Source organism: Diuraphis noxia, unplaced genomic scaffold (assembly GCF_037042655.1).
Source record: "Diuraphis noxia isolate RWA-SAM2 unplaced genomic scaffold, SU_Dnox_SAM2 contig0005, whole genome shotgun sequence".
Taxonomy (NCBI): Eukaryota; Metazoa; Arthropoda; class Insecta; order Hemiptera; family Aphididae; genus Diuraphis; species Diuraphis noxia.
The window spans coordinates 18,233,501-18,252,200 of record NW_028301715.1 but is presented as its reverse complement, the minus strand read 5'-3'; the positions used below and the strand labels follow the sequence as shown (position 1 = coordinate 18,252,200).

Here is an 18,700-nt window from a genome sequence, read left to right as displayed (position 1 = left end):
CGATAACGAAAATCACGGTTAAATAATAATCACAGTTTAATTAACGTAGCCAACAGTATACAGAGCGCATCAAGTGATAATCCTACATCGCAAAAAAACTATAACACAGAATCAAATAAATACTTCACCGGTAAAAAATCTTTTGCCGAGATTTCTCTCAACACTTCCTTACCAAAAAAATAACACGCAATCGTCTTCGACTCGATAGACAATATACCCCAGATCGAATTACATCATTGCAATTAGCAAATTAATACCTTCGAAAAACATAAAATTTGTCTCACGTATATTGAACAACAGGTTCTGTATATATCTCAATGACAAAAATACTGTTGACTTTCTCATTGATAATCATACCAATATCTCATTAAACGACCAAATGACAATTAAAATTAGACGATTAATCAACCAAGCTAAAAGAATCATAATCTCTAATGTTTCCCCAGCTATACCAAACGAAGACATCATATCTTATTTAAAATCACTCAACATCCAAATTGTATCACCGATAACTCACATCAACGAAGGCTTCAACATCGCAGAAACGGCTCACATACTTAACTTCAGACATCAGGTTTACATAAATTAAGATGACTTTCAGAAACTTCCTAGCTTTCTCCTGATTAACCACGAAAATACCCCTCATAGAATTTTTCTGTCCGACACATATTATTCTGTTATTTATGCAAACTCAAAAGGTCACACTTCGAAACAATGTAAAAATCCACCACTTGAAGCCCATAACACCAAGATGCATGAAGCTCCAATTTATAACGAACCACATAGCAACCCTAATGCCACTGATGATATAGCAAAAATAAACGAACCCATATGCGATATCTTTGGTGACCAAAATTTTGACATTAATTCATTCAGCACCCCACGTACCTTAAGTAAATCATCCATCCTTGATACCCCACTAGCGTTGGAAGTTTCAACGGATGATAACACAGCAACAGCACCTATTACAACCAGCATGAAAAAAAGACCAGCACTCACCTCAAATTCCTCGAGTTTAACTATCGACTCTCCTCCGCCTAAATCTTCACCTCAAGTCACAACCTCAAATTAAATTACCCCTTCTAATTCCAAATCAACCTAAACATCTCAACCAGCAACAAAAAAAATTAAACGCAACAAATCTGTCGAAAATTTAATAACACAAATTGATGATTGCTCGAACCCGCTAAAACTAGATTCGAAGAAATTCCCAATAAAAAAATAAATTATGAACAGTTCAAATTCATAGTTGAAAACTCCATCAGCGTATCCAACCCAGATACAGTACTTAATAATTTCAACATAACAAGCTTTGAAATGATTGAATACATAGAGATTATTAAGTCTAAAATCAGAAACCAAGGTATAAAAAATAGATTAACCAGACTCTGTACTGCTTTCCTTGATAAAGCTCTCTCCTCTGAGTAGCACCAAGAATAGACTCACTCTTCGTTAATGTGGGACAAGATACGTTGTCTTCTAGGCCGCAAAAGGCATAACACTATTAATTTGGTACATAACCACGCATTGATAACGGACTCACTCACGATCGCTTCAAAGTTAGGAGAACATTTTAAAGAAAATTCTAGTAACTCAAATTATCACCCTGACTTGCGCAACCGCAATCTTACTGATCATACAATACCTAGGAGTTCTAACGTACCCTCCTCGGACATCACACAACTGCACCTAAACTCATCAATAGAGTTGGACGAACTCGTATTCGTACTAAGAAAATGCACAAGTAAACGCCCCGGTCCCGACACATACCATTTATATTCATTCACAATTTCTCCATAAAAACTCTAAGAACATTACTCAACATTTTCAACTGGATATGGGACAACGCCTTCCCTAAATCATGGAGAAACAGTATTATCATTCCGATTAATAAACCAAATAAAAACTAATTTTCCCCAGAAGGATACAGACCCATTTCACTGCTGAATACGATGTGCAAACTCCTGGAAAAAATAGAAAATCAGAGACTTACGTGGTACTTGGAAAATATTAATTATTTGGTCCCCGAACAAAGCGGGTTCAGAAAAGGCAAAGGCATAAACGACAGCTCATCACAAATTTATATCGAAATTCAAAACACCTTCCTCAACAAACAATACATGGGAATGGTAAGCCTGAACATATCGAAGGCGTATGATTCAACATAGAAACCCCTCATCACTCAGAATCTTAACAAAATCCTTAGAATCGGACAACTCTATAATTTTAATTGCAACTTTCTTGACACTCGAACATTTCAAGTCAAAATTAACAATCTCTTATCAGAAGAATACGAACAACTAAATGGGGTACCTCAAGGGTCATTTCTATCCCCTACACTTTTTCTTATAGCCACCAACAGTATCACTAATAACATAGAATCACCCGTTAAAGCCTCTTTATATGCTGATGATTTTAATTTTTATTGCAGTAGTCGCAACTTAGAAACAGTTAGAAATATGCTTCAGAGCACAACCAAAAACCTCATTGAATGGTCAAAAACTTCGGGCTTTAATTTCTCTCCATAGAAATTTCAATGCATAGTTTTCATTAAAAAAAAAAAAAAAAAAACACATCACCGATTATAAACATGGACCAACAACATATCAAAGAAAAAAATATTATAAACATTTTAGAAGTAACCTTAGATACTAGATTAACATGGACACACCACATCAACAACCTAAAAGATTCCACTGCCCCTCGCTTAAACATAATAAAGGTGCTTGCTCATACTTCTTGGGGATTCAAAGCAAATGCACTAATACAAATATATAAAGCTCTAATCATGTCTAAATTGGATTTCGGTTCCTATATATGGGGAAACTCAGAAAAAAAAGTCATGAGAAAATTGGACGTAATACACAATGCGGGTCTTCGAATGGCCATTGGAGCATACCGGTCTAGCCCTATCCTAAGCATACTCAACCTTGCAGGAATACCTCTACTAGAAGTAAGAAGACTTCAGATAGCCCTCAAATACGAGGCAAAACTAACATCTTCATCAACTCTAAACTTTACTCCTAATCTATAAAAGTTATCATCAATATTGAAACATCGCAATCTCCAGACCTCTGACATCATCCCTTCACTTCAACTAACAACACCTCCCTGGATTCACTCAATAGCAGCCATCAAGCCATCACTAATCTATCAGACTTAAAAAAAGACTCCACAAATAATCAAACGTATAAGCAGAAATATCTACAAATATTACATAACTTACCGGATGAAAAAATATATACAGACGCCTCAAAAAATCAAGTAGGGGTCGGAGCTTCAGTAATCTGGAATAACATAAAGCTCATATACAAACTACCTAATATAAGTTCTATTTTCACTGCGGAATCATTCGCAATTCTCAAAGCGATTCAATTAGCAATTGACTCAAACATCACAAAAGCAACAATTTTTCAGATTCTCTCAGCGCGATAAATAATATAAAGAATTCAAACAACACCAATGAGTTAAACATGCAGGGTCAAAATCTGCTTCAACAAGGGAAAGAAAAAGGAAATACCATTCAACTTTGCTGGATACAGGGTCATTCTGGTATTATCGAAAATGAGATGGCCGATAAGGCAGCAAAAGACGCAATTACTAACCCCTTAGCATCAGCAGTTCAGCTCGTTACCAAACAAGATTTAACATTCTTAATTGTCCAGCATTGTACCAAGTTATGGCAGGCAAACTGGAATTCCGCGCGCACTAAACTACACGAAATTAAACAAGATGTTTTCTCATGGCCTCATCCCACACACCTTCCTAGAAAATTTGAAGTTATACTAACAAGACTACGGATCGGCCACACCAAGATCACTCACAGTTATTTAATGAGTAAAAACGATCCCCCGATATGCACAACCTGCGGAACGTACCTATTATGACTGAATGTCTATCTTATACCGATTCAAGATTGGAATCAAATCTTCCTGAACGCCTGGCAGAATCACTTGGCCACAACAACTCTTCAATCGCAGTCACCTTCAACTTCATTTCATTGGCAGAATTTCAAAACAAAATTTCAAAAAAAAAAATGTACACTTATTCAAATGTAAATTCTGTAAACTATAGATGTAAATAATGTAATTTCATTGTTCCCAATGGCCGATGTCGCCGAGGGCTTATTCTTAATAAAAAAAAAAAAAAAGAAAGAAAAATACTTGATTACCAAATAATTGAAACTTAAAAATAAATGTCTATATATTGTATTTTTAAGGTATAGTCATTAAACAATTACCTGTGGCGATATCTCTTACTAGGTAGCTAAGTATATAACGTAGACAGTATTCTTACCTGAAAAATAAAAACAACCATAAATTATAAATAAAAAGTTACTTAGATGGAATTGTAATATCATCATTCAATCATTGTTAATATTAATCATGTGTTATATGTACACAAGGGTTATACGTATTCTTATTGTTCTATCGCACTATTTAAAAATTTAAAACTATTCACCATATCATATTAATCACGTAAAAATGTATGTGATTTCATCATCGTTTAATACTTTAATCCTTATCGATACGTTCAGATGACAAGACGTCAGGAACACAAGAAATAAAAAATTCGTGTTGTGAAACTTTTAGCCATTTGACCAATATAATACCTATTAGGTTTGTATTGGAATAGAATAAAAAAATAACATTTTCAAATGAAATTAATATATTAAATGCCTATTATTATTAAACAAAGATAAGACACAAAATGGAATTTAAAATTATCAGACTTGTCGCACAACTATGGCGATGGCGGTGGGATTACCCGATTGACTTATACGGCTATACATTGTAATTTATAACAAATACAAATGTTATCACCAAACCTAATTTAACCACGACTTTGTTCTAAATATTCACAACTAGTATACCGATAATACAATGATTGATAAACATGGCAAATCAATATTTTTCATTTGTCAACGGTGGTTGTAAATTAAATTAATTTAATTTTTTTTGACAATGTAAACAAATAGACGGGTTTCACATATAACACATAGGTAAAAATAATATAACAAACCAATGAGTAGTCATTTGAAAAACGTGCATAGACAATATTATAACAATAATTTAATTAATAAGGGGTTCCTGCAACGACCAGGCAAGTCCATGCCTATATTGAAATAATTGTCCAATAAGGCGACCATTTCAAAATTCGTTATCCCATTTATCACCACATAAAATAATAAACTCAGAAAACTCATTATGACAACTCAGAAGAAAATAATTAAATTAATATGGCTGTTGTACCAATATAAAGTTATTTTATCCATGAATCGGTTTCAGTCAATTTCGGAAACATTTTGACACTCTAGCGTCTAGTAACGCTCTCAACTTGACACAATTTTTTGGCGTACCTACCGCCCTCCGTATAAATGTTTCGTTAAAAAAAAAACTGTAATAGAGCGTCTGCTACAAACTAACATATTATAAATAGTATAATAAATGATTATTCAATAAATACAGCACTATTAATGGAATGATTTACAGAAGGTTTTAAATTTTGTTCCTTAACTATAAATAAATAATATAAGTAATAAATCAGACATTTTAAACGTTGAATATTTATTTTAACTAACTACTTATTATTCGACTGTTAAGTGTATTTTATGGTGAATAATTAGAACATTATATACAGTAATACGAGAACAATAAACCTGATGTAATTTGATTAACGCTACTGGCGAAGAGCTCACGTATAATTTCCTAAGATATTATATAATTTGTGAATATTTGTTTGTCTCGAGAATGATATCTCAAACGAATTTAATATAAACGATTTAATTGTTCATAATTCTTTAATACAAACTAACGGATAACCACGACATGATGTAATATAAATGTTCCCCTATACTCTGTAGCATGGCTCATATGTTCTACTCTAAAAATGTCTAAATAATCATGCACTTATACACTAAAAACTGGAAAAATATATGCCTTAAAAATTTAGAAACTAAAAATCTAAAAGTATGCACGGGCTAACGAGCTTGGGCTCTGTAGTAGGTAATAATTAGAAGAGGTATAATATTCTATACATTTTATATTTGTTTCTAGTGTTTTAATGCCGATGAATTTATAGTTAAGATTGTAAAATAATTGAAAACGACCATAGGTTAGGGTTATATACATATACCGAAATAGTATTATGTGGTTCCTTATCTGCAAACTAAGCTACGAAGAGAATTCTTATAAATTATAACAATGAATTATTTGTATTTAGTCATTAATACATACAATTCAAAAAATTATAACGATTAGACATAAAAATATTAATATTGTTGTAATAACACAATTTTATAGCGGAAATAATCGAACGGGAACGTTGTCAAATGAACCACGACAAACCAACAAATCGTTTAACAGGAAGCGAAGATTAACCAAAGAATAAAATATATAATAATATATGTATATTGTATACAAGAAAAAAATACGAGTACTTATAGATAAAATAAAACGTCGGTGGCTTAAAGAGGGAACAAACTAGGACAATTGCTGGATAAAGCGTGTCACGTGAACTTGGTCGTGTTTCGGATCACTTCTCGCTACATGAATGTGTACACAAATGAGAAGATCCCAGTGTAGTTCTTGTTCAGAGTAAATAGCGTCAGTGTCCCGCGGGACCAAGTTATTTAGCGACCATAAAAATAAAATAAAATAACCCCGCCTCGCCTGTCCCCGACGCAGCGGTCGTTTGTGTGTCTTTCTCCGCTGTAACGAATCTCACGAGTCACATAATATTGAGAAACTTGGTATCGAAAATTCGAATTTTTTTACCTGGACGTGAATGACTTGTTTGAGCCAAAAGAAAAAGTCATTAAATCACGTTTAAAAGGGTACGCAGGAACAATTCGGATACAATAAAAAATAAGTCCCTCGATCGTTGAACATCGAATATATATAAAAAATTGTACTTAAATTATTACACTTACCTTTCAAATAAATATAATTTAGTTAAAACATAACAATTAATACAATTAGTAAGTATCTACAATAGCTAAATAGTATAAAGTAAAAAAAATATAATAATAGGTATTAGGCATAGTTTAATATTTAAAAATGTATTATTGTTTAATCAAATCACACAAGGAACAATTTCCAATTTTAAATAGTGAATAAAAGTTTAAAGTACTTAAACAATACACATATACATGCGTTTTATCTCGCCTGTATAAAACAGACATTTTTCACTTAGTTGACGTGCGAAGGAAACTGTATGAAAATGTTAACCAACGATTCAAAATGCGTTTTTATTCATAATATTTGTACCTACCTAAAGCATATAATTTAAATTGCTGTTGTAATAATATATATAATAAAAATATATATGTATATATTACATTACCACGGACCTCAGAAAGGCTTCTTTGAAAAGATTGTTTTTTTACGTCACGAAAGATGAAAAGTAGCAACAATTTATTGTGTTTGTATATCCGACAAAATAATAAAGGAAAATGTGATTCAATTGTGGTTTCTCCGTACCCTATTTATTTCTGATAGTCAATACGTACTTTAAGTGCAATTATTTGTCCAAAGTGAATTTTTATACAATTAGGTCAAACAGAAATATACGTACTTTTTTTAGAAATTATTTAGGTATGGGATTGTATGTTCTTAATAACTGTTAAATCCACGAATAAACGATGACATTTGTCTAAATATTATTATTAATTATTATGTACATGTAAATGTGGGGGTTATATAATAGGGGCAACGATTTATATAACTGTGGAGAGACCATACAGTTATATAATTTCTTGCAATTACATAATTTATAGGTGGGTTAGGTAGATAGGCATCATTTATAATTAGTAATGAAATATCACTGTGAAGTTATGTATACATAAAAGCAACGAAATTAAATTTCTAGAGATAACCTAAGGTACAAAATTTGCTATAACACGTGTGAATACATTATTCATCTCAATGCAATTTTGTGTCAACATTTTAATGTAAGTACTTATTTATAATTATTATCCTTAAACACCATAAGGTACCAATAGCAATCTCGACTTAAAACTTTTTAACTATTTATGCAAATTATGCTTCGATATAAACCGATCATATTGTTAAGCAACATTATTATAAAAGGAGAGGAAAAGTCACTGCAATATTATTTGATAAGTACTTACTGTAAATTCCAGATAATAATTCTGTCAATCAAAATCAATGTGTTAGAGAATATTAAATTGGTTTTAACATTAATTTTGAAATATTGATGTACTATAGTATAAATAAACCTTAAGTAATAAAAAATAAAAGAATTAATCTGTTCATATATAAAAATGTGTAATAAGTGGAAAATTTGAATTCCTTCCTATCTCAAAAAATTGTTTCCTGTTTTAGAGTGTTGATATGATGATGATAAGGCAATTTTTTTATAAACTATTGATAGATATTAAACTATGATTTATATTAATAGGCTCAATGTTGTATGTATTTGATATCTATATCTCCAGATTTCATGGTCTATACTCTGTACCTTAAGTTATATTGCAGAAATAGAAAGAGTTAAGTAAAAAAAAGCGTAACACATCATGGTGAAATCAATACATTAATCGCTCCGCTCAGAATTTAAAATATGATTTGATTTTAATTTATTTTCAACCAATTTAGACCATTATTCAAAATAAAACAAATGTAATTTCACACCATACAAGTTTTCGGTATATTTCCAAGTATTCGGTCATGAAAAATCATCATTGCGTTATTTACTCTCACAATAATTGAAAGTGCTGGTTTTAAAAAATGTTCAAGAGACCCAAAAACATTTGCTAGTCAACCAATAATGAAAAACTTAGTATCATTATTTTCAGAAGTATAAGATATAATCATATCTTAATTATAAAGACAAACCATTTCCTTTTGTATATCTTCAATATTCATGAAAATAGTTAAAAACTATAAAAAATTTATTAAATTCAAGATTCCGAGCAAAGTCAGGAATATTTTAATTATATATTAAATGTATTAATTACATTATTTAATTGTTTGGAAAATTAGTTTCTCTGGTTTTTGTATTTGTTTATTATTAATCACGAAGCTATGCTTACATATTTTAAATGTTTTATCGTCAGTTGTCTCTGATTGCTAATTATAAGTCTTAGGTGCAATAAAGCTAATGAGATCATGATCTTCAAAACTTTGCGATCTCATTGTTTTAGAAAAAATACAAACGGAATTAATAGACGTTATTTATGGCAATGGATCGATGATATATTCAACCGGCAAGTGATGTTACTTTTAAATAAATAATTAGAACTAAGTATTAAAGTGCACTATAGCTTATTTTAATTATTATTAAATATATAATTTTTATAAAAAGTTTGGATGATGTTCGCATCAAGGAAATTGGCCCTAACTTGGCATGCGCCGAATGGCTCATGAAAAATGGGGCCCAAGTCAGATGGAAAGGTTGTAAAGAATATGTCCACCATTATGATTGCCTGCCCAATGCAACACCAGTACACCGTGAACAGTTTCAAATACAGCAAGTTTATGCAGGAAAAGAAGCATCAATCTCTCATTTAGGGTTTAGTTATTTTAGTAAGTTTCTCAATGTCTGTAATAAATATTAACAACATTCAGTTTTGGAAGATAACGATAACTACTAAAATGTAAATTTTACAGAAAATTGTAAACATATTTCTGAAGTGGAATTTGACGGATGTAACTCAATTAATAATAAAGCATTAATGAAACTTAATATAATGAAAGATTACTTGACAAGTTTGAAAATTATTAACTGTGTAAATGTTTCTGACAAAGGAATAATGTCACTAGAACATCTTCAGTAGGGATAAGATTAGTCTATTTGATAAAGTTGAAAATGTAAATTAGTAAATAATTTGAATTTACAGAGCATTAAAATACTTGGAATTGAAAAATATAACATTTTTAAGTAAACCTGAAAAAACGATCAGCCTTCTGAAGACAAAGTTACCAGAATGCAACATAGAATACAAATGATTGTAATAAAATTATACCTATATATACACAATAATATTAGTAATATATTATGACCATTATATAGGATAACATTTACTCATATTTGAGATTGAAGCTTATTTTCCAGCATAAACTTGCTCTATTATTAGGAACAGTTTAATGTGGATTGATATGATTTTGGACAAACATTCATATTGGCTGACATATCTTCTTTAACATTTTCATCTGGTATGTGCACTGTTTTTCATGAACTATTCAGAAAATGCCAAGTTGGGTGCAATTAGTTGAATTAGCAACTGTTAGAGCTTAGAGGTGACATTATAGGTCATATTATGTACATAAACAACCGTAAAGTCCGATGAATTCTTTACAATTTTTCTATCTAATTTAGGCGTCATTTTTTATAATTTTTTGTAATTCATCAACTTTTCAGTACATAGTTAGGTCTAGTTAAACTAGCAGATACAAATTGGACGGAGAAATTACAAATTAGTACAATATTACCTACCTTTCTTTATATTCGGTTGGATATATTAGCTCTAACATGTCACTGATAAGTTTTTTTTTTTTAAATGGAGCAAAGTTAGATAGAAAAGTTGTAAAAATGTTCGTCAGCCATTTTATCTGTACTCAATACAACATAATATTACTATCAAAACTTTTCAATCGAATAAGCGCATATTTAAAAATAAAACTACCACAGTTTATTTAAATAAATAATATAACCAATCTTGACTGTTTTTAATTAAGTATCATATATACCTGATAATTGAGCGTGTTAAACTATTTAGATTACAAGTTATTATGATTATTAGTGTGTGATATTAAAAATAAAAACAAATTGTAAAAATTATTTTATTTATTTTACCACTTGTAGAAACATACAATTAAATATGTTTACTTAGTGCATGTACATATATAATCAATCAATTTTTTTAATTACTACAGTTTTTATTTTATGAACATGTTGAACTGCATATAACAACAATATATATGACTACATTTGTTTAGATCACTTATTTAACTAATACATCCTGTTAAAATGAATAAACGTATAATTATACGTGTCAATAAAATCAATTAATTCTTAAAAAAAAAAACAGAATTTTACAATTTAATTTAATGAAGAAAATTTAAATACTTAAATATTAAAAATCTAAAAATGTAACCAAAAAAAAAAAATGTTCTTTCACTAATGGCCTAGTTTTCGATGTATTTTGATCAAAAAAAAAAAAATCAATTAAGATTATTGAAAAATGGAATCCTACAAAAATATCCTATTGAATAATTAAATTCTATTAATGTCTTAAAACATATTTGTTCTCTCATTATGATACACCTAAGAACTGCATAATTTAAATTCCTAGGTATATACATTCCTTTGGAACCTATAATTTTTATTTTGTAATGGAGTGGTTCAGTAAACACCACCCCAAAACCACCCAACTTTGGGAGACTATATCTCGTCAACGGATTAATGAAAAATGAAAATTTAAACGTGAACATTTATTTTTAAAAATAGCCTCATTAATTTATGATATTTTTAATATAGGTTGCCATTTAAAAATCAAAAGTTGATAGTGGTTTACCTAAAAAATATAAGAGTGAAAAATATTAAAAATGTATATAGTTTTAGAATAGCGTAGATCTAAAATTTTGAAAAAATTAAATAGTTTTTATAAATAATGAGTGTTTTACGCCTCGTGAATCAACCTGTATGTGTAGATACTTTTTTTCATTAGTATATTTTAAGCTATTAGTATAATTATACAGTAAATGTTTATGATACCTATAAGCTAATAAGTGTGCGCAAAATTGTAGTCATTGGTGTCTCTTAATCTAGACTTCAGGGTGCACAAATGTGTTGTATTATTATTAATGATTTAAATACATTTTAGATATATCATTTCATTTAAAATGACTTCAGAGCGATGAAACTTAAGATTAAGCCGGAATCGATTGCCTTAGAATGTATTTATCGAAAGAAAAATACAAGCATATATTTTTTGCATCTTATAAACAAAACTAAAACCCGATATAACTCTCATGACATGACTCTATTATATAGGTATCGTTTGTTTTACCGACATAAATGATCAACTATAATAATTTATATTAATAGATCAATTATAATATTATAAAATATAGTACCAGATTATATATCATTGGATGATATTATAGCGATTCCTTTGTTATACGAATATCTGACTGACGACTGCAGAAGTCATTTTTTTTTTGAAATTAAAGCCTCTCAAATAAAGGTGTTTAATTAAGTGTCAGAGTATCCATTTCATGGTTCCCGTTCAGTGCCTTAGTATTTTATAAAGTTCGTTCGGAAGGAATTGTAAAGGGAAGGTTGAGTTTGCTGGATTATTGATAGACGGCACCACTAACGAACGAGAGGGGTAATAATAAATTGCACTAGTCAGGCTTAATTATTAAATGTCAACGACGTGCATGCACAATATGCAAATATTATGCAGCCTATATAACTAGCTAATTAAAATCGAATAGTCATCCATCGTATTTGTTTGCACATTCTAGGGGACAAATACAAAATCAATCGTATAAAACGAAATTGTTTAATTTATAAATTTACATATTTTAGATTCATAATAAACCGTGCGATATACCTAATATTCAAATTTGAATAATACAAATGTATAAAACAATATTATAATGTAAATTCGACAATGAAATGTAAATAATATTGACATAATATAGAAATGGAATAAATTGGAGATGATGAAATCGCACATTATGTTTGGTGGAGTAACGTTTTACGTATAGATTATTCGTATATCTATGGAAAAGGTTTACCTACTACATTAACCGCAATAGTAAGCAGGAAAGTAAAAAAAAAAAAAATGCTTACAATCGTGTGACGTTATTAGGGTCATTCTTGTGAAATATATAACGCTACAAACTGTGAGAATATATAACAATATACTGTAGATACCTACTGTTACTTTTATATTGTTAAAAAGGCGTGAAACTTCGAAATACCTTTCACACAAATACTAGATGTGTATGTAGAGGCCTACGGATATCAGAACGTATTATAAGAATGAAAAAAAAAATTCCATTAGTCAAATGTTTCCGTCGCCGAGAGGTAAGATTACATCTATTATACCAGCGGTACGAGGAAAAATTGTCACGTATTGCGAGGCTTCCGTTATTCGGAGGTATTTATAAAAATAAAGATTTTTTAGAATATTATACATATAATATATATGCACTATTTATTTGATTATAAATATGTGTACAGGCATAGAGCACATCGTTTTTATATCGTTGTAGATTATATAGAATAAAGTCATTTTTCTTAAAAAAGGTTGATAGAAATTTAAGTAAATAAATATATCTGAAAATGATCTAACGTTATAGATAAGTAGGTGTACAATGCACATTCACGTACGCGTCGTTAAATATGATTGTAAAGAGCCATTCACCTCCATAAATATAGGCCCGTTTTATCTGCAATGTTTACAGGTCGTATTTTCCGTTCTGAACCATAAACATTATCTTAATATTTGTGAGTATTAGAGTAGCAAATTATGTTATCAACATTTTATTCCCCTATCGTTATTTGCCTAGTATATTATTATATTATATATTTATATATGTATGTATTAATTTTCATTACTTCTTTAACGCACCAGAGTTTATAGCAAATATTTAATGAAATTTAATAATATATAATATAATACTCCTATAATGTTCAAATATTCTGAGTAAATAAATTTATTATTACTAGCGTATTGGATTGGTTTTTTAACGACCAAACAGTTTGACGTGTCCGAATTTATTACGGTTATTTTTGAAAGGCTATAAGTATATAATATTAGGATGTCGATAAAAATATCGTTAGTTGCATCGCATAGTCATGTGTGTACATTGTATAAAGCTACGTAAGTAATTATTAAAAATACTTGGAAAATATTTCACAATATGTTTGATTTCTGAAAAACCCTAAACCTGGTATATTGTACAATTAAAACATCAACATTCAAAATTAATGATTTATTATTAGGTATATTACCTATCCTATTGGCTTTTATATTATTTTGAAAATCCGATTACTAAAACTTTAAAAAATTGCATAATATGAAACTCTAAACTTTCTACAAAATCCAGTAAAAGAAAATACTGTACCCAAACACAATTTAGATTCTCAAGACCTTGGTTGATAAAATGACGTACTTCTATGAATCTTCAATGACAACGAACAATATTCGCACACAAACTTTATCTTGTATACTATTAAATTTAGGGGCTGAAGTGGCATAGTGGTCACACAGTTGATTGCGACTTACATAGTCATCGGTCCGATTCATAGCAAAGTGCGAAAAAAAAAATAGAATATTATTACGGTATCGATACTTCAGATGTATTTTATAAATTGTATGTGATAGTATAAAATATAATGTAATGCATTATTTGATAAAAAAAAAATATAAATAATAATATACTATGCGCGTAGGCAAAGTTCATTTTATGATTATTTTTTTTTTTGACAGCTTTTTTTTTTATCCCGGGGCTTCTCCGAAAAATAGATTACTTTCAAATTGTTTACGATTCATACATCAACTGATGAAAACACTAGCAGCAACTATACTAACTAGCGGGTTACTGCAGACGCGGCGTACAGCCCAAAAACGATTTGATCGAAGGTCGCAAAGTGTTAGATGGTCAATTCTTAAACCTTGCAGTACGAGTATACATTATTATGAGTTCAAAAATATATTGAATGACTTTATTTCGATGGTTATGACACATTATGGTAGTTTATCATAATTTATATATATATTGTAAATGTATCGACTTAAGACTTAGGCGTTCAAAATAATTGAGAGATTGAACCCAATAATTTGGGTTTACAGTTTATTATCCAGAGTTCTATATAATACTAGTCACGTAATATCATACTGTTTCCTATAGTTAGGAAAAACACAGTGGCTTGATATTATGCGTACAGCGAGCGCATATTTTATTTTTAAAATAACTTTTTATACGTACACAAAACAATGAAACAAACTATATTTTAAATAAACGCGATTTAAAAATTGCTTCATAAGTAATCACGAGTTTTGTTTCTGAGCCGAACTAAAAAAAAATAATCACATTTTTACAGTATAGTGTTGCATAGGTTCTCGTATACCATGGTACCACGTATTTTGTATGAATAGATGTAATTGTACATATTGCATAATATACTTTACATAGGTACGCCAAAGAATCTCATTATTGTGGGTTTTATGGAAAAAAAACTGGGAAAATTACTTTTATATAATCGTATTATGTTGATTTAAAGTCACATGATGAATAAAAGTTTCTGTAAATGTTTTATGTTTTTATCTCTCTATTATAAAAAACTTCTAAATTTTTTCAGTAGTAGGTGTCCCTTTTAAATTTACAAAACAAGTGATTTTTCTATCACTATAATAAGATTAAAATGAAAAATGTATTTTTTTTTTTAATTTCTATATTTTGTTTTCATATTACAGACTAAATATAACTAAAATAATTAAAGTTAGTAGATGTTAAACTAGAATGATAATAAATTAAAAATATGAATGTTATAATAACGATGGTATCTATACAATTAACAGAATAAACGAAAAGCAATTAAGGTTACTTTAATTGTATCACAACACACCTGTGACTGAAAAAGTCCACTTGTACAGTCATTTGGAATATTTGGACAGCAAATATACTGGCAGTTTGATGGCAGCATGTAACCCTAACTTTTCTTTTTACTTAATAAAGAAGGGGACATTTATAAATTCGGAGATTTAATTTACAATTATAAACAATAATTTTAAAATCGAAGAGAAGGGGACAACTTCACAACGTCAAAAATGTATCATTCATCAAAGCCATAGATTTGCATTTCACTTTTTAGCAAGCAAGAGTGAACGATGAACTAAAGCGAACATATATTAGTTTTATGAATTTACATAATAATATTATATACGAGCTAGTTGTTTCACATAAATATAATAATTCATAATTTTATATTTAAAACAATAAAATTACCACATCAGGGTGGATTTTAATATAATTGAGAATGGTGTTTATTATTATCACCTAAAAGAAAATTAAACCATAATACAATTTTAAAATTAATGATTAGAGGGAATACCTATAGCATTTTTGTTTTATTATTTACGCTTCTAAAAAAAAAAAATTCCCGAGGGACAAATGTCACATTGAATTTCCCCCTTATTTTAATAGACCACGAGTCACGAGAAAGGAAGGAAGTGAAAATAATTTAAATTTGTGAATAGTTACAGCTGTTAATTTACTTTTATTTATAGAAGGAACATTTTTAAACAAAATTCGTATCGTATTTGCTGTTTATAATTTGACGATTTGGTTTTAATTATTACTGGTATTCCGCACACTATAAAACCAATAGAAATTATGAGAATGTTTTATTTTTAAATTTTATACAACCATTTTCGAAAAATATTTGATAGAAGGTTGTAAATGGATTGATATAATTATTGATATTAAAAGTATACAGATAATAAGAATTTTAACCAAAACGTAATATTTAAAATATATATGTATTGTATAATGTATATAATATATTAACTAACCTATATTATACTTATTTATTTTTATAATATAATTTATTTAAATTTAAATGAAATATCCTGTTTATCCAAAATTTGAATTTTCGACTAAATATTTATGGAACTTAATGAATATCTATAATAAACCAAAATTTGAAACCGATAAATCAAATGATAATTTGGATGATAAAGATATGATAAATAATAGATATTCGCCGGCTAATAACCTTGTTGTTGATGGCTTAAATAAAAAATAAATAAATAATAGATATGGGTAACATACCAGGTACCTATTCATATTTAAAGAAAATTAGTAAATTTAAATGTGCAATGAACATTAAATGATGGAAATTATTTGATTAATTGGTGTTTACGAATTTCCTTGTTTATTAAATTTAACAAATTAGTATAACGTATAACGGTAGCAACTGCTGGAGAACTGATGATTAATTTCCTAAAAAAGCTTTTAATTCCTTTGTCGTTTTATGACATTACTATAATAGAATGCTAAGTAGTGTTGTCTGTTGATACTTGATAATAATGTTAATTTGCTAAGACTATCTTAACCTAATAAATTCCAAAATAAGAAATTATTCGTTTCTCGGTAATCTTAATTTAAAATGTTTTAATAAAATAATATTGACATATTTATTTATCATTCATAAATATTAATAACTCAACTGAATATAACTTATTTTCGTAATGTCAACAAAAAAACATTATTATATACAGATGCTTAGTTTAACTTAAAGCCAAACTTAAATAATATTTTTTCAAAGGTAAAAACTAAGATTTTTAGTGGAGAAATTTATGTAATAATTTAAAATTTTATGTATTCCTATGTTTTTATGTAGGAATTTTTTTTAAATTTTTATTTTAAACAAAGTTAGAAGCATCTTAAAATTGTTTAATATAATCATTATATAATTTAAAATCTATAATTTGTTTATTACCTGGACTAAATTGAATACGATCCTTGACTCTATCATGTTTTTAATATAAAAATTTATCATGTATTACTTGAGTTTTAGTATTTGAACTACCATAGGAAAGTTTACAGCCAAGATGTAAAATCAAAATTTAGAATGTAAAAAATACTGAACAAGAATATTTCTCATCATTCGTAAATGATATATTTCAGGTTCATGTGGTGGATGTGTTGATTTTAACACCTATCCCTTTTTAGTCGTAAAAAATTCCTATTTCTATCTGCGTTTTATCCTTTATTCAATGCCTGAAGCAGTTTATAAACAAAACAGTGACGGTCATGGCAAAGTGCCAGCGACGGAGAAACAAATATTATTTATGATCGGAACCATGTTCGCCATCTAGGCCCAGCTTATAACTGATTTTATGGTGCCCTGCAGTTTGGTATCAAATATTATCCATACTGGGACATAGGGGTTTCATTTAAAAAATTTACTGATTTACATGTAAGTATACAAATAAATTGAGAATTCGATAAATATGAAAACACCCGTATAATGGAAAACACAATCAAAATCGATTTATAGGATGCTTTTTTTTCTCGTAACTTTAGGAGACATGAGTTGAGGTGTTCAAATGTTAACCCAGTACAATAATGGCGTAAATGAAAAGCCAACAACACTGTAGAATTAATAAGTACACAGAAGGGCACTCTGATGCCTGTCAACAGAAAAAAAACCAAATCCTTGATAAAAGAAAAACCTTTTTACTTTGTCTAAAGGTTGTTTTTCGTTAAAATAATTCATTATAAGCTGTAATGAACATGGCTGGTAATAATTTACAACTGCCTATTATCTTATAATAAATAATCGAAATAGAAGCAAATATTACAAAATATAATTAACACGTATTAATAACCTTGCTAAAACGGTCATATAATATTATTTTGAATGAGACTATCGCATTTAATAAATCAAAATTATTCAAAATCTCACAGTATTTATACAATATTAGTATATTACTATATTATTTTATACTTTCATTAGAATTAAAATTTCAAATTTTCTTATTTACTAGAATATAAAACTACACACAATAAGTCAATAATTCAATACATGGATTTAATAGAAAATTTAGTAAAATGTTAATATAAAATAAAAGTATTTAGTAGAGTGTAGTATTTAACGAATCATTGGTTCGTTTAATAGTGATGTACGAAACACAAATAAAATATCATACGAAGAT

General features: G+C 28.8%; 2 protein-coding genes across 3 annotated transcripts in view; one reads left to right on the top strand and one right to left on the bottom strand.

Moving 5' to 3' along the window:
• The window catches only part of LOC107162947 (somatostatin receptor type 5-like), a 220,315-nt gene that overhangs the window by 140,914 nt on the left and 60,701 nt on the right, over positions 1–18,700 (bottom strand). The window lies entirely within an intron of this gene.
• Positions 9,129–9,968, top strand: LOC107172665 (ATP synthase subunit s, mitochondrial-like). Its single transcript, XM_089229490.1, has 4 exons — positions 9,129–9,226; positions 9,325–9,545; positions 9,630–9,792; positions 9,860–9,968. The coding sequence occupies exons 1-4, from the start codon at positions 9,129–9,131 to the stop codon at positions 9,966–9,968; spliced, it is 591 nt and encodes a 196-aa protein (XP_089085616.1).

What these genes read in the sequence shown, in the direction of transcription:
- LOC107172665 (XM_089229490.1), top strand. Translation starts at nt 9,129, where the DNA reads ATGATCTTCAAAACTTTGCGATCTCATTGTTTTAGAAAAAATACAAAC. An exon ending in ATCGATGATATATTCAACCG is followed by an intron (nt 9,227 to 9,324) that starts GCAAGTGATGTT and finishes TTTTATAAAAAG; the next exon opens with TTTGGATGATGTTCGCATCA. An exon ending in ATGTCACTAGAACATCTTCA is followed by an intron (nt 9,793 to 9,859) that starts GTAGGGATAAGA and finishes TTGAATTTACAG; the next exon opens with AGCATTAAAATACTTGGAAT.